This window comes from Podarcis tiliguerta, assembly GCF_965153285.1.
Source record: "Podarcis tiliguerta genome assembly, chromosome: 1".
Lineage (NCBI taxonomy): Eukaryota > Metazoa > Chordata > Lepidosauria > Squamata > Lacertidae > Podarcis > Podarcis tiliguerta.
Window position 1 is genome coordinate 79,606,014 of NC_139534.1, and position 25,741 is coordinate 79,631,754.

Sequence of the window (25,741 nt, forward strand, 5' to 3'; positions counted from 1 at the left end):
TGGAAATTGTTTCTCACCTGCTACTTACATAAGCATTCACCTGCCCAAGAATGACTGAAACAAGGTTTTGAGCCTAAGCAGGGAAAGCACTAAAACACACACATGCTCTTACTACACACACTCATGCTGGAAAGAGCTTGAAGTGTTGGTGAAATGTCAGGGTCTTCCGTATAACTTCCTACAAATGATACTTTTAATTGTTTCCTGTCACTGATTCTGTCTAGATTACTATCACAAGTCTGGGCAGAAGGGACAGTTGGAGATGGGAGATTAGGTTGCAGAGATGATTACAGCTGATTTTACATGCCCCTTGGTAGAAGCTGCATCCTAATAAGAGAGGAATGGAACATAGTATTGAAAGATGGCATGCCTCAGACTAGTAGGAAAAAGCATAGTGTGCAAATTCATGTTGAAAATATAGAACATTTGCAAGTTGAAAGAAGTGTCTATTAAAAAAAGGAATGTGCGTTAGTGTTGTGACCACTTACAGGGTTCATTCCCCCCCCCCCCCCCGGTTTAGCAACCTAGATTCATATTGGCTAAGCAAACTATGAAATGGCAGCTAAGGATATTTAGACTTCATAATTAAATAGAAATACTTGTGGACAGTCAGTTGACCAGTTAGAGCAACAGAACTATGTAATAGCATTTATCTAGAAGATAAAATATGCAGGCCTCCAATATAATAGTTGCTTCCCTCTCCCTGTTTTATATTGTTGGGAAAGGAGTATCGTAAGATTGAAATTCCCTGAGTTATAAAACATACAAAATTCCCTCCCTCCCCCCCCCGAGTTTTGTAAAAGGTGTTCTTTCTGTTGATATCCATTCAAAAAATCTGCACACATGCGGAATTTATCCCCATTTCAATTCGAGAACGTCTTCCTAGTTTATAAAATAAAATAAAAGCAATGGGGTATTTTTTTATTAGTGTTCCTCAAACTATTACCCTAGACAGGGGTCTGGAAATCACATTGCTGGCTCAGTACCTTGTTTGCTCATTCTAATTGTGCACTGAACAGCCGCCAAGTATAAAGTGATGTGGGGAAGAATAGAAATACGTATGTAAGCAATCCCCATGGTACCTCATTGATGTTAACATGAGCATGTGCACAAAAGATGGGGTAGGGCCTTCAATTCTACAAAATGTATGTATTCCATGGAAAGTATAATATCAGAATAGAAAAATCCACGGGTAGATTCCATCCCTACAAGAGCACACTGCCTTTATGTCAAGGAATCAGCAGAGCTGTTTCTCCTCTCTCCCTTCAGTGTGTCAAATTAGTTGGGAATTGAAAGATATGAGCACAGCTCTCCCACACAGCCTACCCCACCCCATCTCTGGCCACTTAGTTAAATTATATGACCTCCAGAATTCAAGGTGATCAAGAAGAATGGGTGTGCAGGCTGGTTTAACGGGAGACAAAGCCAGTCCTCCTACGACCCAGCCTGCGAAGTTACGTTCATGTATGAACAGAGCAAAAGGGAGAAACATGATTCTGTTGAAACCTATGGGAAATCCTTCATGCCTGTTTGGCGAAGGATAATACTCTGTAGAAGTCTGCAGGAAGGCAAACATGTTCAGAGTGGCTCAGTTAGCAGAGCATGAGACACTTTATCTCAATATTTTTGGCTCTAGCACCATGTTGGGCAAAGATTCCTGCATTGTAGATGGTTGGACTAAATGACCCTCATTGACCCTTCCAACTCTGCAATTCTATGATCTGTCAACAAGAGATTAAATCTTTCCTGCTCCAACTTACAGATATTTCCTGTGGCAGTGTGTCCTTTTATGATGGGTTGTCAAGGAATTATTGCAGTTTGGGCATCACAACAATTACTAAATATAATTCTGTTACAATTCTGAATGGATATTCTTTACCCAAACCCATTTGTACAAACCAAGATATAACTGACAAGATTATTACCATATCTTACGTTTCAGTTCTCTGTTCACAAGGACCAAACATATAAAACATTTTCGCCAGTGTATAAATAGCTTCCAGCTGTTAAACAATATTAAACTTGCTAAGTTTGTTTTTAGCAAAATGAATGCAAAAGATGTGATTTATTTGCAGACATTTTATCCCTAAAGAATAGCACCTTGTTCCATCCCAGGTCTCAGCGAAAGGGTGACAAGATATTACTTCTGCAGATTTTCCTGCTGAAATACCAGTGATATGCATCTATATGGTACTTTGACGTTGCTGGATTGAGACAGTCACATATTGCAGTCTATGTTTCTCTTTGTATGGATAATCAGAATTGTGCTAGTTGCTAGTATGAATAGCATACAATCTGGGACGGTTTATTAGCTCTGAAAACTACATATTTCACACCTAAATTTATATACTGGCAATACAGTCCATTGAACTCAATTGGAGAAAAAATCATGGTCAAGCCATGTATACATGCTGCCCAGGGGTTAATTCATTTTTGGGGACCATGCACACAGGCATTCACACCCATCCACCACTATAAACTGCAAATCATTTTTCCTATACCTTCAAGTTTTGGGTGACAAAAATGACGATATCCCCTGGGATCTGGCATGCATGGGGCTCTGGATGGTTAAAAGAACTGGGATATGACCATCGATGTGAGGATGGCATGAATAATAGGGAACTGAGAATATCATATGCCACGTATTAATAAAGCACATATAAAACATTTACAGTGATCATATATTACAGTCCACAGTGCTAACTGTATTTGATATGCACCAAGGTGCTGGTTGACATCTACAGCAGGAGAAGAGGCATTGCAAAAGACTGCACCCTTTACATTATACTTAATGCTTATTAGCCAGAGTCTCACCAGCCATTGGGGCTTTCTGATCTTTCCTCTTTTGCAGCATCTACATTCTCTACGTCTTGAGTTGAACAGAGGAAGCCCAGCAAAAATACATCTCTTGAACTGACAGGGTGTCCTTCAGCCACATCCATTCAAATGGTGACACAATTGAGAGAGATGGTTATGAATTATTTGGCAAAGATGCTAAAGGAGCAATGACTTTATGAGACTGTTTCTAAGTTTCCGTTAAGAGCATTAAATAAGCGAATAGTTTTTATGCTAAATGAAGACAGTGAAAAATCTTCTTGAATCTTGATACCAGCTTTTACCACAAGACAACTTCTGGGGCTTATTAGAGGTGGACCTGGATTGTTCCTTCCTTATTTCTCATGTTTCCAAGGTTCTTCTTCAACAGCATTGAAGTCTGCAGATTTGCCGTTTGTTGCCAGGGTGACCTGTAAATAATTGTCATCAACACCTAACTTAAAGATCAAGGCACTTTTGCGAGAAATGTCAAGAATTAAACAGCAAAACTGAATATTTACAAGATTTACATTAAATCTATGTGTGAAAATATACATACGTGTTTTTATTTTGTACTGAATCAGTTCTGCCCTTTCAATGTTTCTCAATCTGCAGGAAGAACTCAAAATTACAATAGTGCTCTGTCCGCAAAGCAGAATGTTGAGAAATCAGGTCTATAGGCCTGATGTGCAACACATACATATGTGAATCATACACACATACATATGCACATATGTTACAAAAAGCTAAATAGTAAACGGCAGAATTGATCCTCCACAAGGACCTGCTGGGAAACATCACTGTTCACTACTGTGTCCGATCGTGTAATGTTGAAGGTGCAGTTACAACTGAGTCAAACCATACTTAACAAGGCTGCATTTTACATACAAAACCACAAACAGCCATATCAGAGTCTCAGCTAAAGGTTCACATTTCAATGTTAACTTGATAACAATTGTGGAAGACCAAGAATGGTAAATCATTCCATGGGAAATACTGGCTTGTAAGCAACATCTCAGCAGTCAATATTTTTTCTAAAGGAAAAAACAACAACCCCACAGCCAGCCAAGCGCCATCTTTTTCCCCCAGTGGAGATGTGCTATGCATGGCTAGATAAGCCAAAATGGCCAATGTGCTTGTTTGACTGGGCAGAAATGAACTGGACCTTTACATAGTAAGGGAGTCTTTCATCTAATTCTAAACAGAACCCCATTATTTCCTAGCTTACCTTTCATGTTACTGTCCTCAGCTTCGCATGAAAACTTAAAGACAGGACTGATATTCCACATGATGGACAAACTGGACGCATGGGAGCATTGGGACATGAAATCATGACAATGTACCCATGTTTGAAACAAAGCCAGCCTCTTTCTTAGATAATTAAAAGGGAAACACATGCATTATAAAGAACAGAATACACCACATATTTGGAACTGAAATTATAGGTTAGTTTGCAAAGGAAGTAATGTGAATTGTGATTTTAAAAAATAATAATACAGAAAAACAGCCCATGCAACAACAATTGACATAGCTTGCTAATAAAGCATATATTAGCGGTGCAAAGCAATCAAACTAGGAAGCTGTTTAGAATATTAAGTAGAAATGACATGTCATTATATTAATACTTGAGACAAAGAAACAACAACAACAACCACTGACCAGAGTTGCAGCAAACTTTTCTCTTGCAGGGCATTTTCTACAATTTCATTCACATACTTTTCTGTGCTGCTTGTAATTTTTTAAACTTATCAAGAATAATTCAGACAAATTTAATAGGGTTGCCACGCATCTGGAATTTCCTGTACATAGCTGGCAATCAGCAGTTGGAAACTGAGTCTGGGCAGGAATCGCTGAAATGTCTGGGGAAATCCGGACATATGGCAACCCCTGTTGCCATTGTTGTTTTCGGCGATGTTTATTGAGACTTTGCATGCAAAAAGACTCAAAAAGTTTGGTCAAAACTTAAAATAATAATTTTTAAAAGGCTCAACAACTTTTCTGTCCAGATTTTCAATATGCAGTATTTAAATGAGCATGACTGAACTATGTGCTTAACTCAAAGGGGCTCAATTTTTTAACCATGGGATTCTTCTACACTTTATTATTATACATAACTATGTGATCTGAGAAATGTTTAAAACAGTAGATGCCTACTTCAGAGAAATAAACTCAGGTCCTAGGCATAATGTCAGAGCAATGGTGCCTTTCTTTAGAACTGGCATATTTATAAAGCCTTTCTGTCAGATTGTTTTTAGTTACAGGCAAAGCTTTGTTATTTTTAAATTACTTGTGTGATTTTAGAAACCTGATGTTGTACGCAGCCATCAATGGTTTCTCTCCCCTGTTCTCCCTACTGGGACTTAGAAATATCAGTATCAAGTAAGTGAGCTTGATGACTATCCAGCTGAAACATTAATCAAAATCTGAAATGGCTATGGAAATCCTTTAATGACAGCACATTAGGGAAAACTGTAGATCTACCTAAAGAAAAACGTTTGTTCAGTTCAATTCTCCAGCCAGGCCCAGTCTCGTCAATGGCTGCATTCAGACATCATGCTAAACAACAGTGATGCGTCCACAAGGATGAGTTTGGAAGCAAGATGCAAAGCATCCAAATTAGTTTCTCATTCAGCCATGGAGTTTCCTCAAGTTCATGTAACTCTTGGTCAGGACAATTCTTGTTATAATCTCTTCTTAAACCAAGTAATTTACAAACAGCAATAGACAGAAATCACAAAAATGGCATTGGAATGGCCCACAATGAAAATGAAAATAAAGCATAAATATTATGGCGAGCACAAGAGCTCTCAGTTGCTGAGGACGAGGTACAGTGCATGTGTCTCTACAGTGTGTCATGGAAAGCATCGATCCACAAAAGGACAGGCTTCGCATTTATTTGGGTGTCAGGGGAAGCATGAGGATGTGCTTCTTTCTTGTGCTTATCTTTGCTCCCCCTAACTGTATATAAATAGAAACAGCTTCATATTTTCTCCTCCAGGTTCCTTACAGCCTGATCTTAATTACGTTCACTTGGAAGTATCTGCCGTTGATTTCAAAAGAAGCAAGGAAGTGTGCTTCCAATTTCTGCCTTTTTCTACTCGGGAAAATGGCAGCCTCCTGGAACATAACCCACTGAAACAAATGACTTTTGTGTTGCTTCTGCTCCTCCCTGTGGGATGCACAAGAAAAATCTCTGGATTTGACTGAACTTCTGTTTCCAAACAGTTAAATACCTTGCGCTCTGAACTGTCACTTTTAAATATCATTTAAAAGGCCAAAATCACATTTGGTTGGCCGAGGGATGAGAAGAAGTGGAGGAAGTGCCATTCCACCAGTGGAAAGAGAAGGCCTCCACTAGAATGACACTTATGATGCTGGAGATCCTCTGGTATGGCCTGTCAGTGGTGTTCCATCGGTGGTGTGGTCTGAATCATGGAGTTCAGGAGGCATGTTGGGGGAGGTCATGGACCTACAGGATTTCAAGTCCCCTCGTTCCCTTGACACACTCCCCCCAAAGCTCCCAAACTATGTCACCCCTGGAATTGGTGCTGTTGACCCCCTTCCCCACCTGCGGTCCATGAGAGGGGAGGGAAAGAAACAGAAGATGCCAACAGAGAGGGAAAGCCTCCTGTTCAGGCTATAGCAACCCAGCAGGGCTTTAAACGTGGTAGCTGGTCCATCATGGATTCTCCAAACACACAAAGGCAACAGAATTGCTCTGATCTGGAGGAGAAAATGGTGGAGATTCTTTTTGTTTTTTGTTTTTAGGCAGTTTTAACCGTTCTCATTGCCACAACATCAATTCTCCTATTTATCTATAGGCCTTATTAACTGGATTTGCAACCTTTCTTGTAATGGAAAGCTATAAGAATGCTTAACTGGACAATATTCCCCCATTGCATTGCACTGCCTTCCAAGACACCCTGTAGAACACAATGTTATTTGTAAACATGGCATGCATTAGCAATTTAAATACTCAAAGAAAGCAAACAATATATGTACCCACGTCTTTAAACTGATCAACATAGCATGCAGCATTGTCCCATTATTAGTGATACATTTTTTAAAAAATACATGCAGGTTAAAAAACAAAGGAAGATGAGGTATGATTGACTAGATGCAAGTCTCAATATCCATAAATGTGAAAGGTACCTTGCACTCATCTATTATGACAGAGTTGTGGGCTGTATAAACACACTGGTTTGAGTTGTTTTCCCTGTGGTTTTTCATGTCATCATAAATGGACTGTGTCTTGGTCATTTCAATATCTTCGTGTCCTTTGTGATGGGCATCAATGTTTTCCAACTCTGCCTTGGAGAGGTGATAGACAATGCCAGCTCCAAAGGAATCTCCCACAACATTGACAGAGGTTCTCATTCGATCTCTGCAATAGCAAAGCACCAGCAGGATGTTAAAGTAGACCTGAGTGTCATATCTTACACCTAAAGTGGTTCCTTTAACCTTTACTAGCTTTATGTTCTTTTGAACATTTGAAAAAGAATTATAGTCAAGAGATCTCATAATTTGCATCACCCTGATGCTGCAAAGGAAAAACTGGGTAGTTCCCACAGTCTCTTGGGATTTTTGAGAAGCTGCACATGCTCATTTTGTACAGAGAAATCCAATCATGAAGTGAAAAAAATGTGGCAACTCTTTTTCTTTTAAAGGTTCATCTATGTAATCAAATAGTGACATGACTGTAGATTTTGTCCTACTGAAAAAAACCAGGTAGATGACCAATGCCAAACCTTCTATAAACAGGTACCAAAATAGCGTTCAGCAGCAGGTCAGTTATAAATTTCAGTTAGATTGCATGAAACAATCCACTTGCAGCACCCAATCCTTATCATGATGGGTGGATATGAAGTATACATTGTGAAACACTTGCCCCAATCAAGCCTGGCATCCGTAGGTGTGGCGGTTCACTTACTACCAGCCCAGTTTTAATAGGGGTCAGAGAACCTTTAATTCAACTGCTTCCCATGACGACTGTATCTGTGTATCATGGCAGCCAGTCATTGTGCCAATCAGGTGGTTTTCTTCAATCCACAACAATCATTTTGTAAGTTTGCTGTGAGATGGAGAAACATCCCCCTTCTGTGAGGTGCTGCACTGCATACTGAAACCTTCCTATGTGGAGAAAGCTACCATAGAAAGTAATTTCAGACAACCTTCATGGTATGTCCATTTCATTTACATAGGCCCTCACTGTTTCTCAATTTATTATTTAGCACCAGGCCTAAGTACTAAAAATTAAAATGTGATTCCCCCAGGCATTTTTCAGACATAAATCATGGTTTTTTTGGCTTGGTTTCACAGAACGCTAAAAGGGAAGAAAAATCAGGTGTTCACGCTAAATTTGAAGTGGTAGCTCTACATTTCAGCAAGCATTTTAGAAGCTGAACATGAACCATTTACACAAGAAGGCCCTTTCTAATTCTCCATTTCTTTGGGCATAGCATCTCTGTGCTGGAGACCTTTCCGTGACATTTGCTAAGCTTGTCAATTTCCCCTCTGGAAACTTGCAGTTCTTGGCTACCACTAATGACTCTGGATTAATTCCAGCTGTGGACAAATAACACTGTTCTTTAAAATGCCATTTTTGTTCACTTTGGAGTGGAGGAACAGCAGGAGATCAGAACACTTAAAAAAAGATTTCTTTGTGAAGTCTGTATATATCTTCCCTACACTAAACAGAGCAAAAGAAATAAAATAAAATCCAGCATATTTTATACAATTTTAAAGATGGAGTTTGCAACCCAGTATCACAGCAATTTTGAATCAAGATTGACACAGTATAATAAATTGGAAAAGGTTTACTCCTGATAAATTTTAAGTGAATGACCTGGTTTCTTAATATTTCAGTTTTCATAATGAAGAATGACTACCCTTGTATGTTTTTTTTCATGTTTTTTCCCTTCTTCCCAGATTTCATTCATGTCAGTCTATTTAGCTCATACCAAAAGTACTTAAAAAACCCCAGACATATTTTATACCTCAGGACTTGTAAGAAGTTTGCTTGGGTGCTTCTCAACAATAAAATATGTTTCTGCTTTATTCAGTAACTGTAACAGACTTACAAGGTGCACTGATATAATTGCTAGATACAATAGTCCTTTGGGAAAGTATTTCAAGCTGCCCCGCCAGCACCAATGGGAAGATCTACTGGAATCCAGACTACCTGCAATCTAGACATAACATGCATAACAGCAATACTCTTACTGGGGACATGTTCTTACTATTTATTCTCTCTTTTTTCTGTTTCGGCGGCCTAATCCAGCCTGCCAGTCGATTTAATCCAACCCCCATGGCAGTAAATGCCCTGGGGTAAAATCCAAGAGAAAGCTCAACAACTTTGGGGTAAACTTCAATCCTCAAAAAAGCTTAAGAACTTGTAAAATTGTAATTTCAATTCAATTTCATTTCACAAAAAAATTCAATTTCATTTCAATTTCATTTTCATTTCACAAAAAAGCTCAACAACTTTGGTCGGCCCTCACACTTGGTCGGCCTTCACATCAAATCTGGTCCTCTTTGAAAAAAAGTTTGGGCACTCCTGATCTAAGTAGACTAATCATGGGCCACTTCACGTTTAAAACCGGTGCACAGAAGACCTGTCTCAGAAGAATTATTTTTAGGGTGAAATAGCCTTTACAAGAAAAAGAAGAGAGGAAGGTCTGTATATTACATGACCATACTATAAAGCTGCAATTATTTCTAACAGTATTTTATTGAGTATTTTGTACAGTGCACTCTTAACACACACAAACGCATAGTAAAGTGAAACTAATTTGAAAGAAGGCCTAGGGAAGATTGTGTGAATCAGTGTGAAATCTCTCAATTATTTCTCAGGAGATGCCTAGGACTGTGCTGTGAAAAGCCCAGATACTCCCATCAGTTCCTCTATGGCATTAATTCCACTATGGAAGGTTTGAGCTCCTTTTCCTTTGCGCTGCCATGATATTGTCTTGCTCAATCTGACCTTTTCTAAAGAAGCAAATGTCAGCAGCACAATTCACCACAGGGCTTGCTTCAGGGGACAGGGATTTTTTACCACATGAGAATGATCAGAAACACAATGGTAAGCCCTTAGCCCTACCCCCTCGCTAACACCTTGCCTCTGCAGCTGAATTATGGCTTTGTCCATTCACGAGGTAGGACTTCTCCATCAAGTGAAATGTTTTTACTTCAATGACATTTCCTTGAAACAGCAAACAACCACATGCTTTAAGTTAACATCCTCCTACTGTCTGCAAACAATGCTTGCCGATTTCTGCTCTGCTCCAATTTCGCTACAGTTGGGTATCAGAAACAATCTGTGTGCATTTCCTTTAAATGCTTTGTTGCATAAACATTGGTCAGCTGCTGCACATGCAGGAGTGCTTCTTGTAGCAAGCATTATTGATCATGAAGGAGTTGACACCTGAGTGGGTAGTTAAGCCACAACATCACTGTCTGGAGAAAGGTGACAAGTTTCTTTAATGTTACTTACAAAAGCCAATCTACAGCAACAAGTAAGCTGATGTCCTGTGTGGGAAGGCCCACTGCGGTGAGGATGAGAAGCATGGTCACCAATCCTGCACTGGGTATACTCGCAGCTCCAACACTCGCAAGCGTAGCTGTCAGACTGTGAAATTAAACACATCCACTTGTTTAGCTGGGCCTTCTTTTAGTTAGTGTTTCTCTTACAAATATGGGAACTGCTTGATCACTCCAACACATTCCCAGTTATTTCAGTGCAGCCTCTAATATTGTAATTTAGAAGATTTTGACTGAGTTTAGTTTTATTAACACACCAGTCTTTTGATTTTGCAAAAAAAAAAAAAAATCATTTGTTTTCCATAACCACTCTTATTTAATGATTTTTGATTAAAGCAATATGTGATTCATTTAACTCATGCTAACTTGAGTATATTTATTTTCCATTATTTATAATCAAGTACAATGAAAATCTCTACACAACACATTAGCACTGCCTCTGAAACCAGGTTATAGACAGAAATCAAGGTCTGCTTTCATGTCTTACAAATCCCTACACAGAAATTACTTCATGTAGAAAACTGTGTAATTCCCATGTAGGCTACAATACGTGATGCTCTACTTGGGAACTGGCAAAAGCAGCCAAGGCTTTTCACTGTTTATTACAATGGCGGCTCACAACTTTAAACTGCTTTGCAATAGGCAAGGTCTGTAATGTTCATGTTTTCACCATCTCCAGTGTAGGGCAAGAAACCCACCTGACAGTGACTATCTGTCCGCCATCCAGCACAATTCCATTCATCTGTGCTATGAAGATAGCTGCCACAGCTTCATATAGGGCAGTCCCATCCATGTTAATAGTGGCCCCGACAGGCAAGACAAATCTTGTCACACGCTTATCAATGCCCAAGTTTTCTTCAAGGCAGCGAAAGGTAACAGGCAGTGTACCAGCACTGAAGGAGAAAGCAAAATGAAAGGTTATAGGTAAAATTCAGACTTCCTGGGACAGATAGCTCTATTGACACTCTGGGGGAGCAACCAGACATCTTACACACACATTCATCAGGTCTCTGTCTGTCCACAGTTCAACGTCTGCCTCTTCCATCCTGGAACTGATGTAAGCATGTAAATTCTATGGTTGTAAAACTGCTTATGCACAGTGTTTTGATCAAAGCTTGTGCATGCCCCTGTAGATGTATATATTTTGACAGTTGTTGAATGAGGGTAAAACCAGATGTGACAACATGTGCCATTAGAAACCAAGGCAGATAATTTATTTAAACAACCCAAAATTGATAGCAGGCATGATGGAATATTTCATCTGAAGCACAGCAACCCTTAGTTACAATTCCAACAAAACCCGTACCCCTCGCATATGGCAATGAGCCACAAAGTAAAATCCCACTAAGGCTCCAATAAGGTGTTTAGTTTTTAAGTTGCAGGACGGCTTTTGTTGGGAATGACAATCTTTAGTTGCAGGACAATTTTTTGTTGGGAATGCAGCTGGGGAGGAAAGAATTAAACCTCACTCCCCCATGTACAGAAGAAAATCCCTCCCCCCATGCATGCTATTGTACAATATTTTTAAAAAACTCTGATATGTTTTCTAATAACATAACTACTCCTGGTTGTCATAGGGACTAAAGAACTCAGTGAAGAAAAGGTCAGTTGGCAGACGTGCCTTGGGAAGAGAGGGAGATGACAGCTTCCTGTTAGCTAGAGTGGGGGGTGGGGGCATATGTCTGAAACCTGAGAAGGTTCTGTTGGAAAAGCAGAGAAGATCATGACTAAAAGTCAAAGTGGAAAGCCTTGCCTGATTGGAGAGAGATCTCAGACTTCTGAAGAGGAAAACTAGAAAAGCCCCAGCAGTTATTGGTGCTAAAGACAAGTCCAGGACTGGATTTAGGGCAGGTGATCTAGGCCTGGGGTGCTGGGCTTATGGAAGGATTTCTGTCATGAATGATCTCCATTCACCTTTGTAATCTTATATGACATGAATCCCTCATCATACGAATTGTCCATCCAAGTTGTAAATGGACTAACAAGGCATTTAGATGTTATATAGTAACATGACCAGTGCTATTTTTCTAGAAAAAGAGGTGCCAGAACTCACCATGAATACCTCCCTCGTTCTCTTAGAGTGCCAATGGCACCACCTGAGGGGTTCCAGAACTCAGTTCAGGGCTGGAAAAAAGCCCTGAAAATGATACTTCCAATGCAGCATTATATGGTCTAGGCCAGCCCTGGAGAAGACTTTCACCCAGCCCCCAATTCCTGCAGGCAATCCCTGAGGGAACAGATGTCATCTGAACCAAGTAGCTGGAATCACAGCAGTTAATGCTATGAACCAGGTTTGAGTTTGTGGGCACGTGAAATCCAGTTTACACCTTTTCTTCATTTTTAGGTTAATTGATCAGCTCACAGGTATTGCTAATCCACACAATAAGTGTTCGCACATTCAGCTGAGTAAGTCTTGTTAGCAAAGTATTTATAATGGCCCTGAACGTGTTGCTAACTCTGCATTTCATATCAAATACCTCGAAGCAGTGCCTAGCGCAGTAATCCATGCCTGAAAGATGCCCACAAAGAATGTGAAGGGATTTTTCCTTGTGACCACGAAGTACAGCAAAGGCAAGAAGATCCCTCCATGGATGATAAGGCCTATGATCACAGTTACCATGTACATTCCAAGTTGCCTAGCAACTACTTCCAAGTCCTTGATTGCAATGATTTTTCCACAGATGAGGCAGGCAATGCCCAGTGGCGAGTACCTAGAAGAAAACGCGGCATTAAACAAGAATGCAGTTGCAGAAGTCTGTGTCTCAAAACAGAAATGGCATCATAAAGGCAGTTGATAAAGGTATACCATGTAGCTTGAAATTACCACCTTTTGATGGAAAACCTTTCAGCCCCAAACACCCCCACTATTGAATGATGGGACCAGGGGCTGCATGGCCCTATGCTGCAGAAACTGACTGAAAGAGCACTATTCTGTTGGCTGGATTCAGTCCACAGTCTTGAGGACAGCTTTGAAAGTGGCTGGCTGATAGGGGACCAGATCCATTTTTACCTTTGAAGAAGCAGATGGGGGTGACTCTCAGCCACCGGAGCATCTTCAAAGCTCTTCTGCCTGAGGATTGGCACGTTTGAAAACCGATCTGTGCCTTCAGAGGTAAAAGTGCAAATAGGTTGGCTTTCCGTCAGCGCAAACTGCCAGATTTTAAAGCCCTTTTGAGACAGGACAGATGCATTTTCCCCTTTGTGTGCAGGGGGTGCTGGTAGCAGTAGTTGATTTATTCTGTGTGTCAAGGGCTCTTGATAGAAGGGGAAAAAATTATCCACCCCTAATAGATAAGCACTGTGAGAGTGGCTACGACAGAAGCAGTACTGTATTATTAGAGCCCTGATAATTTCTTGGACCAGAGAAAGCCACTCCCTTACAGTTCCTAAAAGTCTAGTGGTGGCTTTTGCCAGGCAGTTAGGATGGTTAACTGACTCAGCTGAGCTTTTCATTGCTTGTGCCAGTACATGGCTTCTGCCCAGACATTTAAATGTTTTGCAGACCAGCCGAAACCTTGCTTGCTGAGAAACCTAATACATGCTGATAATATCGTAGAAGCAAGCCTTTTGTTTGGTTGTTTTCTTTCCTATGATCCATCCCTTCCAGCAGTTCATAATGACACCACTTAGTGAATGGGTGGCTTGCCAGACCTCCCACAAAGAGATTCACTGGCCCTGCCCATACCCAGGACTCAAGCTACTGAGAAGCTTCCAGCTGGGATTCCATGCAGACAGGAATAGAGGTGAAGGTTTCAACAACGGCCTTGAAGCAGGAGTGGCTACCCCATGTCCTTTGGGCTATATCCAGGCTCCCAATCAATTTCTGGTGCCTACCCACCAAGAAGGGTTACTGTGTCAGAGAGCTTTATTTTTTATTGATGATGATTAATTTTGCTGAGCAGCAGGTGGCTTAAAGGAATCTCCACTCTTATGCTCTATATTAACTTTCTTTTTTTTTTTGCAATGTGAAACTTACTTTTTTATAGAGAGATAGATTTAGGAAGCAAAACTGGAACTGGGCTTTTTAGAAAAAGGAATGTCTGCTCTCCATCTGACCTTCTCATGAACCATCCAAGCATTGCCCAGAAGCAGCAAATCAATCAGAAGCTTCTATGAGCTTCGCACAATCCCCATTTTGCACAGTTTTCTCAGGTGCCAGGCAGTCTGCTTCCTGAAATGGTCACTGAGGATAATCCTTAAATAAGGGTTACGAAACATCCTTAGCAGATGCCCAATTTTGTTTTATGTCATTATGGTGTTCACAAGAGTTTCATAAATCACCAAAGCTGCTGGAGGGGGTGGATCTTTTCCTAAGAGAGTAGCCATAAATAATAGGAAAGAATGTCCCTTTGGATATGAAATAAAGGAATGCGTCTCCATAGACTAAATGTTCTCTTCTATGCAAATGAACAAGAGTCATGGGTTGAAGGTAAGCCTTCTGTTGATGCATTGAATTAAGAATCAGTCCCAGCAGTGATGCAAGGACAGTGGCTGTGTGAAGATCAAGTTCTTCTGGGGCCAATCCAGTGTGTTCTGATAGAAGAAAGCCCTGAGCATCCACAGTAAATTAAATATGCAAAAACATAGCAACAGCCTCACTTGATTCGCTGACCAAATGAGGTGTGGTGTGGCACTTCTGAACTTGAACTGACGAGACCTCAGCTCAAATCTCTCAGCATCCCATTAACTCCCCAGGTTGAGTTTGGTCCAACCTCACACATTCTGTTCCAGCTGCCTAGCTGTTGGGGGGGATGGGGACTGCTGTTTATGCCATTCTGAGCTTTGTGGGCTAAGGGCAGGATACAACTTTGAAAAGCAAACAATCAAAATAATTGCTGTAGCTTCAGACCAATATAGTGAGGTAGGTCATGCAGAAATTACAGAAAAGCTACAAAATGATGTCCAGAATACAACTGGATTTAGCGTGTCTTGGCAGATGATGACTTTGACTCACCACATAATCATGGTCACCAGCTTCATTACAATCTCGTTCAAGATATTGAAGAAATCCACCATCATCTTGGCTTGTTCTCCCATCTTGCCCATTGCAATACCAAAAGCAATGAAGAACCCAATGAGTCCTGTTGAAAGAATGCTAAAATATTAAACGCTACTGAGGCTCTGTCAAAACGAAGCACCCACACTCCTGCAATCTTATTAATTAATTTAAATATAAATAAATAAATAAATAAACCTTACTAAATCAGGCTTCAAGTCAGCTCAGACTATTTTTGTGTCATGAACATGTTGCAGAATACACCCCCAGTAAAAGGAAGGGCCCTAAGTGTTCTTCTACTCTCAGGAGAAGCTTTGGGGGGGGGGGGAACACAAGGAACAGAGTGGGGAAAAGATAATGGCAAATTTCCCTTCCACAAGTGATGCATGTGATACAACCCACTGCTATTAATATCTTGCTGTAACCTGTTATATGATGACTTGGTGCTCTTCAGGTGTTTTGGTCTATAAGTCCCATCAGTCCTGCCCTATGCTAGGAAGAACAGTGTTCCTAGGAAAGTTCAAGCATGTACTGTTCTTATTTTATCTCCTAACAAATCTATCATAATATAAAAGATTGTCATGATGACCAAATGAACCATTCATCTGTATATGTGTGTAAATGCTCAATGATTGGCAGTTCTATTTTCCTGAACAGATTTGGATTCTCCTGCCACCATACAGATAAACAGAGGAGGATATGCAAAAATGAATATGTAAATGTGAGTATATGTAAAGAATATGTGATATGATTTATTGGACTTGAATATTGCTTTACATATATTTTAAATTAAAAAGTCTGAAGGCATTTTACAGCATATATAATATGAATGCATTAAAACATTTAATCATTTAGTTAGCGTTCTTACCTTAAGGTCCCAGGGTGGGTTATGACAAGATAGCAATATATTCAAAACAATGCACAATTTTGCTACAATAATAACTGTGAAGCACACAGTGTTTCCATACCTAAGACATTCATGCCATCCTTAAATTCAAGGCCTTTCTTAATCATTAGCTGAGGCTCTGGCGTCACTTCTGTTTCATTCAACATGTCAAAGATGGAGTCTGTTGCATTGGCTGGTTCATCGATCTCTTGAGGGACAAGCACTTTCTTGGTGACCGTTTGAATCTGAAAGAATCAAAATACAGGGTTGCAAATTCAGGTATAAAGTTGCCTGCTACATAAGCAGTGCAAACTCTGAGCTTGAAATCCCCCTTCTAAATTTCTTCTGCCACCTGCCCTTGCAAATCACCAGTGCAACTAGGTAAATTTAGACCCTGGACTTTATTGTCTTCAGCAACCTTGCACAAACACATTTACATAGCTCTATGTTACTGCAGTACACAATTACACCATTTGCTTCTTCCCCCATCTCCATTCCATGCTTTACAAGAGCTTTTGTATCCTTGTTATGTTAGAGCAAAAATTAAACAAAAAGCAGTTTGCCAGCCCTAATAAAAAAAGAAGTACTTTGAACATGTGCCGTTTCCCATTTTAAAGAACTAATTTAATTAGCATCATCATGACTACAGAAAAAAAACGTACTGTGCTTCTGCTGCCCTGATGATAAACTCGAGATTCAGCACCATTTTGTTGTAGACAAAGACTAATATATATTTAAAGTAAAAATAACATGAGCATCTGTAACCATGGACATGCTTGGCTGCTGCCTAACTATAAAAGGATGTTAAATAAAAGGAGGAAAGGATGCCGTGGTGGCGGCGAGTGACAGTCCCAGGATGCCCTTGTTGGCCCAGATGCTGATGCAAGGCCTGTCTGCTACTGCCTCCATCACCTGCTGCTCTCTGAGTGCTCAGTCAGGGCTCTTGTGGTTTGGGGAGCCCTGGACATTGCCAGTTTTGTGTATGCACCTTGCTGCTCTGTGCTAAGGTCTGTGGACTGAGACACAAATCCAACTCTGCCATTAGAAAGCACAACAACACAAGACATCTCTGATCTTTCCTAAAAACCACACGTGGGGAAACATCACTATAATAAAGCAATAACTCTACCCAAATCAGGAGGGGATTATATGGGAGCAAATCCAAATGCAGGTACAATGATTCCCACAATGTTTACTTTCATCTTTGGATGTACAGTGGTACCTCAGGTTAAGTACTTAATTCGTTCTTAACCTGAAACTGTTCTTAACCTGAAGCACCACTTTAGCTAATGGGGCCTCCTGATGCTGCTGCGCTGCCGGAGCACGATTTCTGTTCTCAACCTGAAGCAAAGTTCTTAACCTGAAGCACTATTTCTGGGTTAGCAGAGTCTGTAACCTGAAGCGTATGTAACCTGAAGCGTATGCAACCCAAGGTACCACTGTACTAATATTTTTATCTATCGTTTCTGTGAGAAGTAGATAAATAGTTTGGGTTCTATCAAAGAAAGTAATCACATTCACACAAGGATGCACACATGTACGATGGTATCTCCCATACCTGTCATCCCTCTGTGCTCCCCAAAATCTCTTCTGAGCCCCCCCAAGCTTCTAGTGGGGCACATAGGGAGAGGAGAGGAGGAGAGGGAGGGAAAGTTTCATTGAGCAAGCAGGAGTCTTTGTGCAAACAGGACAACTTTGCTGTATACAAGCCATAATCTACGAAGTCCATTCGAAGAATGACTTGAAAGGTCTAGCTGGCAATGGAACAGAGGCAGAATTTCTAAATCTAGTCGATATTCAAAAATAGGTTACCAGTCATTAAAAAATGCTGTGTGTCCTTCTTTATATGCAGTGGGAATGCAAGGCATTCAAGTCTGCAGGAGGTACTTCCTAAAGCGTCTGTGCAAAGTTGATTTTGTCTTGCTGAAATCACACATGCAGTTTGCTCAATGAAAGGGGAAGAGTTAATTCCCCAGACAATTTAGTCAGATAGCAAAGTTAGCAAAATCAGCCAACAGTTATATTTGTTCTTTCTGCTAAGCTGCCAGTCATAGTGGCATCATGAATGATTAAGGGAACAATGCAGATTACGCTAACCATTTTACTACATTCACATCTTATTAATAATCTAAAAAAATGTGCTTGAGCACCCTGCGGAAATGTGTGGCTTTGAAATGCAGCAAGCAAAAGCAGAAGCTCTTAAGCAAGCCAAAATTCCTACATATTTTCATGGAGTTGATTATTATCTTGAGAATTCTGTCATCTTTAAAACATTACAAAGGCTCTGAGAACAGGAGAATTTCCTGCAACTGAAGGAAGACCTTCTTGGAAACAAAGCAAAATTATGAAGTTTTGGCAGCCTTGGTGAGACCAGGCCTGTCGTTATCAGGGACTGTCACATCAGGATTTATTCTCATCACTAAGGCACTGTATGCAGCTGTGGGAAAAGCTTTGGTCACACTGACTTCCACCTGTTCTAGTACGCGCTGAGTCAGTCATGCATGCCCAGTGCAGGCTGGTTTTAATTCTTGGTATACTGACAGGAACCATAATAAAAATTCAGTGGCTACAAGTGCATACCAATGTCCCAGAATGTGCAAAAATGTCTGGGAGTCAACACAAGTTAGGCTTTCCTCCCCTGTAACTACAATACAGGCCCTTGTCTTAAACTTCTCTTAACAACACTAAGGCTTTGATACGCAGCTAGAAATTCCATTAATTTGTATTAGATACAGGGCGCTCTAGTTCGTCTCCTCGTCAACTAGTCCCTTCCATTTGATACTCTGGACAAAAGTAGACAAAATGTTAAATTACTTATTGGACTCAGTAACATACGAAGAGCCCTGCTGGATCAAAACAAGAGTCCTCAGTCCCATGTCCCATATCCTGTTCTCACATCAGCCAACCAGATGCCTACAGGAAGCCCACAAACAAGCAGGAAATGAAGATATTTTGATCTTGCCGGAATAAAAAAGCCCAGCCTCAAATTTCTCCTGCTGTATATATGGGGGTGGGAATTGTATCTCCTGAATTTCTAATTAACCTGCACCTGTTAAAATCACAGGAAATGGAAGAAAGTGCTAGTTCAAACCAAATTAAGGCAATCTGAAAACAAACTGTGCAGATTTGTTTGTTTGCGGATGAAGATATTTCCTATACTGGAGCTGCTAAATAGTTCAGCTTCAAGGTCTTGTAGGAAGGTCTAGCAGGACTTTAATTTTCAAGTAATTAACTGCTAATTACTTAATTATTCCCTTTGCTTGCCAATTAAGTGGGAGACACATAGTTTAGAAATAAACACTGTAGTAAGTTGACAATCATTGCTCACCCTTCAAGTATCACAGTTTCTTAACTATCTTGACTTTGTGGAGATGGCTTGAATAAAGGTACAAAACCATACCTGCTTGTCTTCAATTATTCTGGGGCAAAGGGCCAGCAGACATCAAGTCCTTAGGAATGAGTCAAACTCACCCTGTTGAATTTTCAAAAGCTGATAGGCAGAAATAGCTGATAAAGTGGCTTGCTAGGTAAAACTGCTAGCAGAAATCATGTGGGAACAGAGGAAAAGGTAAATTCCTGCCCTTGAACCTGGGACCCTCAGCAGGCAAAGCAGAAGTTCTACCACTCAGCTACCGCCCTTCCCCTAGAGGCACATTGCCATTTAACTGTTTACCCAGTACCTATGTTAGGCAGGTGATGAAAATCATTGAGACAATGGCTTCTATTGAGTTCCCCGTAAGCCTATTTGGAAAACATTTATTCTTGAAATAGAAGGCTGTATATTATGATTATGATTATTATCACTACTACTACTACTACTACTACCGCAATGTGTTGGATCCAACAGAAGGCAAGTGCAAAGTTTAACTCTTGCACAGTACAGTAGTACCTCGGGTTACAAACAACTCGGGTTACAGACTCCGCTATACCGGAAGTAGTACCTCGGGTTAAGAACTTTACCTCAGGAGGAGAACAGAAATCGTGCGGCGGCATGGCGGCAGTGGGAGGTCTCATTAGCTAAAATGGTACCTCAGGTTAAGAACGGTTTCAGGTTAAGAACGGACCTCCAGAACAAATTAAGTTCGTAACCAGAGGCACCACTGTATAATATTAAAAGTTGTGCTAGAGCCTTAGCATTAGGCACCGGAGGAGGTGGAAAGTCCCACTGTCAGTCATATGCAAGTGCAGAGTTACAGAGTGGAGTTACCCCTGCTGACATCAGCGCCCTGCACTCAAATCTGAGGAATTATCCATTCAGCAATTGCACCATCTGGCCCTAACATTAGACAGAGTAAACACCTGTCCCTCATGAAATGGCAACAAGTGGTTAGCTATTTCATTTTTTTTTATTGTATTTCTGCAGTCAGAAAGGGAGAGATGCTTGTAGAATATTCAGTCTCACATGTCAAAATATCTTAATAATGGGTATTATGTAACCCAGCTTGCTGTGGCATTTCCATTTCCCTCAGGCAACAAAATGTCTAGGGCCCAGACCAATCCCTACCTCCAGTTCCTGGTGCCAAAAGGTAAAAGTGGAAATTCCCTTTCTCCCTCTACTGCTTTGCAACCATCAGCAATAGTATTCCCCCCCCCCCCCAACAAACGACCTCACTGGCTGCCACTGTTGACAGGTATGTCTACCTGCAGGAGGCAAGTACTGTTATTCTTGGATTTTTCTAAAACCACAATTCTCAACTTTTTGAGCTTCAAGGAGGGTTTCGTGCTGACACAGGATTCTTGGAAGAGTTCAAGGGTGACACTCAGTTCATACAGAATACTGAGCCTGTTGTACATCACTGTCCCTGCAGGTGAAATGATAAGGCAAGGAAGTTGTTTTTCTTGTTGAGGGACCCCAGAAAGTACTCCAGGATTCTGCAGCCACCACTATGAAAACTAATGTAAGAAATGAAAGCTATTGTGTAGACTGGCAGTAAGAGTGAACATGATGGGCCTCTGTTGGCCACCAAGCTGAATCTAACATCTTTCCTAGAAAGGATCCAATAAGCCTTTTCCTTACGTACAGGTAAAATTGTATACATGATCAGATAAAACAGGAAACATGGTTGTATAGATTGGCAAATTCATAGGCCCAGAAGAAAGAAATTTAGTCATTTGGCCTAATGTCTGTCTTAAGAGGGACGCGGGTGGCGCTGTGGGTTAAAGCCTCAGTGCCTAGGGCTTGCCGATCGAAAGGTCGGCGGTTCGAATCCCCGCGGCGGGGTGCGCTCCCGTCGCTCGGTCCTAGCGCCTGCCTACCTAGCAGTTCGAAAGCACCCCTGGGTGCAAGTAGATAAATAGGGACCGCTTACTAGCGGGAAGGTAAACGGCGTTTCCGTGTGCGGCTCTGGCTCGCCAGAGCAGCGATGTCACGCTGGCCACGTGACCCGGAAGTGTCTTCGGACAGCGCTGGCCCTCGGCCTCTTTGAGTGAGATGGGCGCACAACCCTAGAGTCTGTCAAGACTGGCCCGTACGGGCAGGGGTACCTTTACCTTTACCTTTACCTGTCTTAAGAAGGTTCATAAGATGGTACGTATGGCAAGGGATTCTTTTATTTTAATAAGTAAAATTCTGGAGTTAAAAAGGGGTCAAAATGCAAATTTTATTTGTTGGGCTGCCACTTGCTTAGGGCTGCAAACACGCTGACCTGTGAGTAAATGCCAATCAAAGCTAACGGCTCAACTCTAACCCTTACCACAGACGCAACCCAATAGAAGGGGTTGTGAGAACCATCATATCCAGGGCCCAGCCAAGCATGCAGGCTGGAGGTGGAGCTCGGGAAACAGGTAGTTGTGCCAGTCTACGGCTGCCGCCAGAGGCGGAGCAACCTGCTCTGGTACCCGGATCGGCGCTCGTCCCAGGGGGCATGGCACGCTACCCGCGGGAGGCATGGCGCAAGTCCCTGGGGTGTGGTGAGCTGCCCGGGGGGCATGGTGCACGCCTGGGGGGCGTGCGGTGAGCGGCGCACGCCCTGGAAGGTGCCGCCAATCAGAGGTCGGCATTTTGTCTCCCCCCCTTTGGAATGACACCCGGGACGTGCTGCCCCCGCCTCAGAACGCCCCTGGCTGCTGCAGCAATCACAACCAATGCCACCACATGACAGAATCTGGATCCGAGGCCAAGCCTGTCTTTCCCCACTTCTGTATATCGGGGCTGACACACAGTGTGGGTAGGGAGTAGTATTCTGCTAGCTTTTACTCTGAGTAGACCCATTGACATTAATAAACATGTCTAAGTTAGGTCCATGACTGTGGTCTTTTGCCCAACGTGGGGCTCACGCCCACAACCTTGAGACTAAGAGTGTCGTGCTTAACCAGCTGAGTTATCCATCTTAACCTTAACAAATACTTGACCGAAGTGACTGTCGACGAACAAAGAAAGCTCAAAAAAATAGTGAAGTAATTGAAAGGAGCTGCTTGCCAGAAGACATTAACATTACAATCGCCCTGAGATTTATAAAAGGAGTGAGAGTGCCAATATAAGAAGTTAGTAGCTTGCTTCCCAGTCAGCCCATTTAGCCAGTCTTTCAGCTTTCTACCAGTCAAGGGGGCGATTCCCACATCCTGTTAAGCACAATTAACTGGAAAGGGAGAGACCAGCGCAACAGAACACACATTGTTCTACTTTTTGGAACACACTGTCTACCCATGTGACTCTCCTTTTGATGATACCGTGAATAAACATGTCTTTCAATATTATAAGCACCGGGAGGGTGATAAAAGGACTGATGGGGCTAATGTAAGTTAGGTACTTGCTCCCCTTTCAGCCCACTATCCCATTCCTCAGCTTTCTACCCATCGAGGGGCCCAGTTATCACTTTCAGTAAAATACAATTAGCTGGAAAGGAAGAGTTCATTTCAGCGTTTAATGCATGCAGTTCTAATTTTGGGAACGTACTGCCTCTACATATTTGACCCTTCTTTTGATGGTATATCGAATAAACATGCCCTTTAAAGCTACTCAGATTTGATTACAATTCTAAACACGTTTACATGGACGGTAGCCCCACTATAATCTGTTAACTTTACTTCTTGGTAAACATAGTTTAGGACCGGGCTTTTAGGTACTCTTGGGTGCAAGGTAAGAGAGAGGGAAAATGCAGCTAGCTTAGTTCTGCAGCAGTTTGCATCTGTCTCCCTATGTGGTCCTGTCCTTCCTCTGCTCCCCACCCACACGGTACAGCCTAGAGCTACGACCTCAGATAACATAACACTTAAAATCCTTTAAATGGTGCCATTCAGGCATACTTAGCAAAGGTTTGGCAGTGGATCTTGCTTGGATCATTAAAAAAAAAGTCTGTGTAACTGTCAAATAATTTAGCTTCAGGAAAAAGGCTGCTCATACATGTGTGTAGAGCTGAAAGCATGAACAACATGGCTAACATTCATACCACCCTTTAAAAATCATGTTAATATACTTTTCTGATGAAATATGACTGCAGCCTGAAATGTTTATCTACTTAGTAAGAGTAGAATAGGCAGGAAAAGCTTCCTTCCCTCCCCAGCAATCACCCTGTGACATGCCTCACCCCTAAGTAGGTGAATACACCCACCATAGGTTTGCTCAGTGCCAAGAACTTTTGACTGCTTGGGCACTTTTCTTCCAGACATCAAATTGTTTCCCCCCGTGCAACAGTGGCCATGGTAGCATTGTATTCTCTAAGCAATGTGCTGAAGAATAGAAACAGCCTTCAATGCATCAGATTTTACAGATATTTATGTACGAATAATTATAATATATCCCTAGCCCTAAAGTAGTTATTTGCTGGAGATGAAATAAGGATAATGCCTTTTTATGTCTTTACAGTGTTCTATAATTACTAACTTCTGGGAGAAAGTGCTGGGCAATATAAATATGATTGTACGGAACAATCATCAAACAATATAAATATGATTGTACGGATCGTACGGATTGTACGGAAAAAGTTAAAAAAATTCAGAGAACATTCTTTTAAATTATATTCCTATTACATGGAAGCAGAGAATGGGACAACAAAAATGGATTCCATGTGCCCTAATGCTGGCTAAGAGATTGATAGTGATGAATTGGAAGAATAAAGATATGATCCCTTTTAATCAATGGATTGACAACCTGACAACACTCACAACTTATGAACCGATTGCTTATAGACACAGGCTTTGTCTGGATGAACATATTGACATTTGTTATGAGTTTATACAGAATGCAGTAGGCTATTAATAACCACATATGTAGTAAGATAATAATATTGTTTATATCTGTATACCAATATGTGGAAATGTAATTGATTTTACTAATTGTATTACACTGTACTTTCTGCAGTTTTATTTTCCAAACCCTTCTTTTCTTTTTCTCTTATCACTTTATTTCTTTATAAATGATTTTTTTTTAAAAAAATAATAATAATAAAAATAATAAGAATATACCGTATTCCCAGCCCTGTTAACTGAAATACATGAAAAATAAATGTCCGTGCGGAGTAAGATATAAAGCATGCTCTGGTCAGATATGTATGGCCCAAGACATTTTGCTGCCCGGGAAGCAACTGGGCCTGCCTGCCCTCTAAGTACACCAGACCTGTGAAGTTATTTAGTTACCTAAGGCAGGAAAAAACCCTCACAAACACTTCACCTCCAGTCTGGCAATACAAACACAATAATAATAAATTAGATCATTAGCAATATGCTGCCCTTCCACGATGCTCAGAATTGGCTGCCTGACTCTGCCTAGTGATAGGGCAGGTCTGGATCCAATCAAAGCTAATCATATTAAGCTTAACTGACTTTAATTAAAACCAGGCAAATTAGTTCAGAACGCATGTTCATTGACGGAAAATCTTTAATTGAAAAGCTTGGCAAATGGCATGGAAATCAAAAGTATTTCTGTGCTTCTCCTCTCCCTCCACACAAAAGACAGACTTTTAAAGCTGCAGGGAAACAAAAATAAATTCTGAAGCTATATGGAGTAGTAAAGAAAAAACTGAAGAATGTTTTTATCAAGAATGAAGCACTAAAATAAACTACAATGCAAACTGAACAGTGCAAAGAATGAGGAACTCAGTAGAAGCACTGATATTTGTTATTTTCTACTGATAAGTATAAAACAAGCTAAATTTACAGCTGCAAATCTAGTTTTAGTTTCTTCAGTTCTTTTTTTAGTGTCATGGTTTCCACACACAGGATATTAGTGGGAGGCAAAGGTTTGACATTCACCTGCTGAAAGCATGCTTGTACGAGGTTTTCTGGGAACAAGTTTCGGATAAGATCCAAGAAAGCATCAAGGCTGGACACTTCGTCATTCTTCTTTCCTTCTCCCAGCTGTTTCTTGAGCTTTGGATTGCCTGGGTGAATGGCTAAGACCAGAATAACTCCCAATATAGCAGCAATGATCGTCGTGGACATATAGTAAACCATAGCTCTTGTACCTAACCGACCGCTAGCCTTGGCATCCAAGCCAGACAGACCTGTATAAAAATGCATTGTGGTGAGTTAAAGATGTTGTTCTGCAGTTTGGACGCATATGAAAACAT

At 41.1% G+C, this 25,741-nt stretch overlaps 1 protein-coding gene across 3 annotated transcripts in view; it reads right to left on the reverse strand.

Annotated features, from left to right (window-relative positions):
* Positions 1-510: 510 nt before the first annotated feature.
* SLC1A2 (solute carrier family 1 member 2) overlaps positions 511-25,741 on the reverse strand; it is an 87,560-nt gene continuing 62,329 nt past the window's right edge. For 2 of the 3 annotated variants that reach the window (XM_083433917.1, XM_083433916.1), the window contains exons 5-12: positions 25,425-25,675; positions 16,318-16,480; positions 15,308-15,434; positions 12,831-13,064; positions 11,052-11,246; positions 10,307-10,441; positions 6,967-7,198; positions 511-3,245 (exon numbers count right to left, since the gene is read on the reverse strand). In XM_083433917.1, coding sequence (XP_083290043.1) covers positions 3,171-3,245; positions 6,967-7,198; positions 10,307-10,441; positions 11,052-11,246; positions 12,831-13,064; positions 15,308-15,434; positions 16,318-16,480; positions 25,425-25,675 — 1,412 coding nt within the window. In that variant the 3' untranslated portion in view covers positions 511-3,170. Of the gene's footprint in view, positions 3,246-3,373; positions 3,424-6,966; positions 7,199-10,306; positions 10,442-11,051; positions 11,247-12,830; positions 13,065-15,307; positions 15,435-16,317; positions 16,481-25,424; positions 25,676-25,741 lie in introns of all 3 variants that reach the window. The other variant, XM_083433918.1, reaches the window with a different exon arrangement.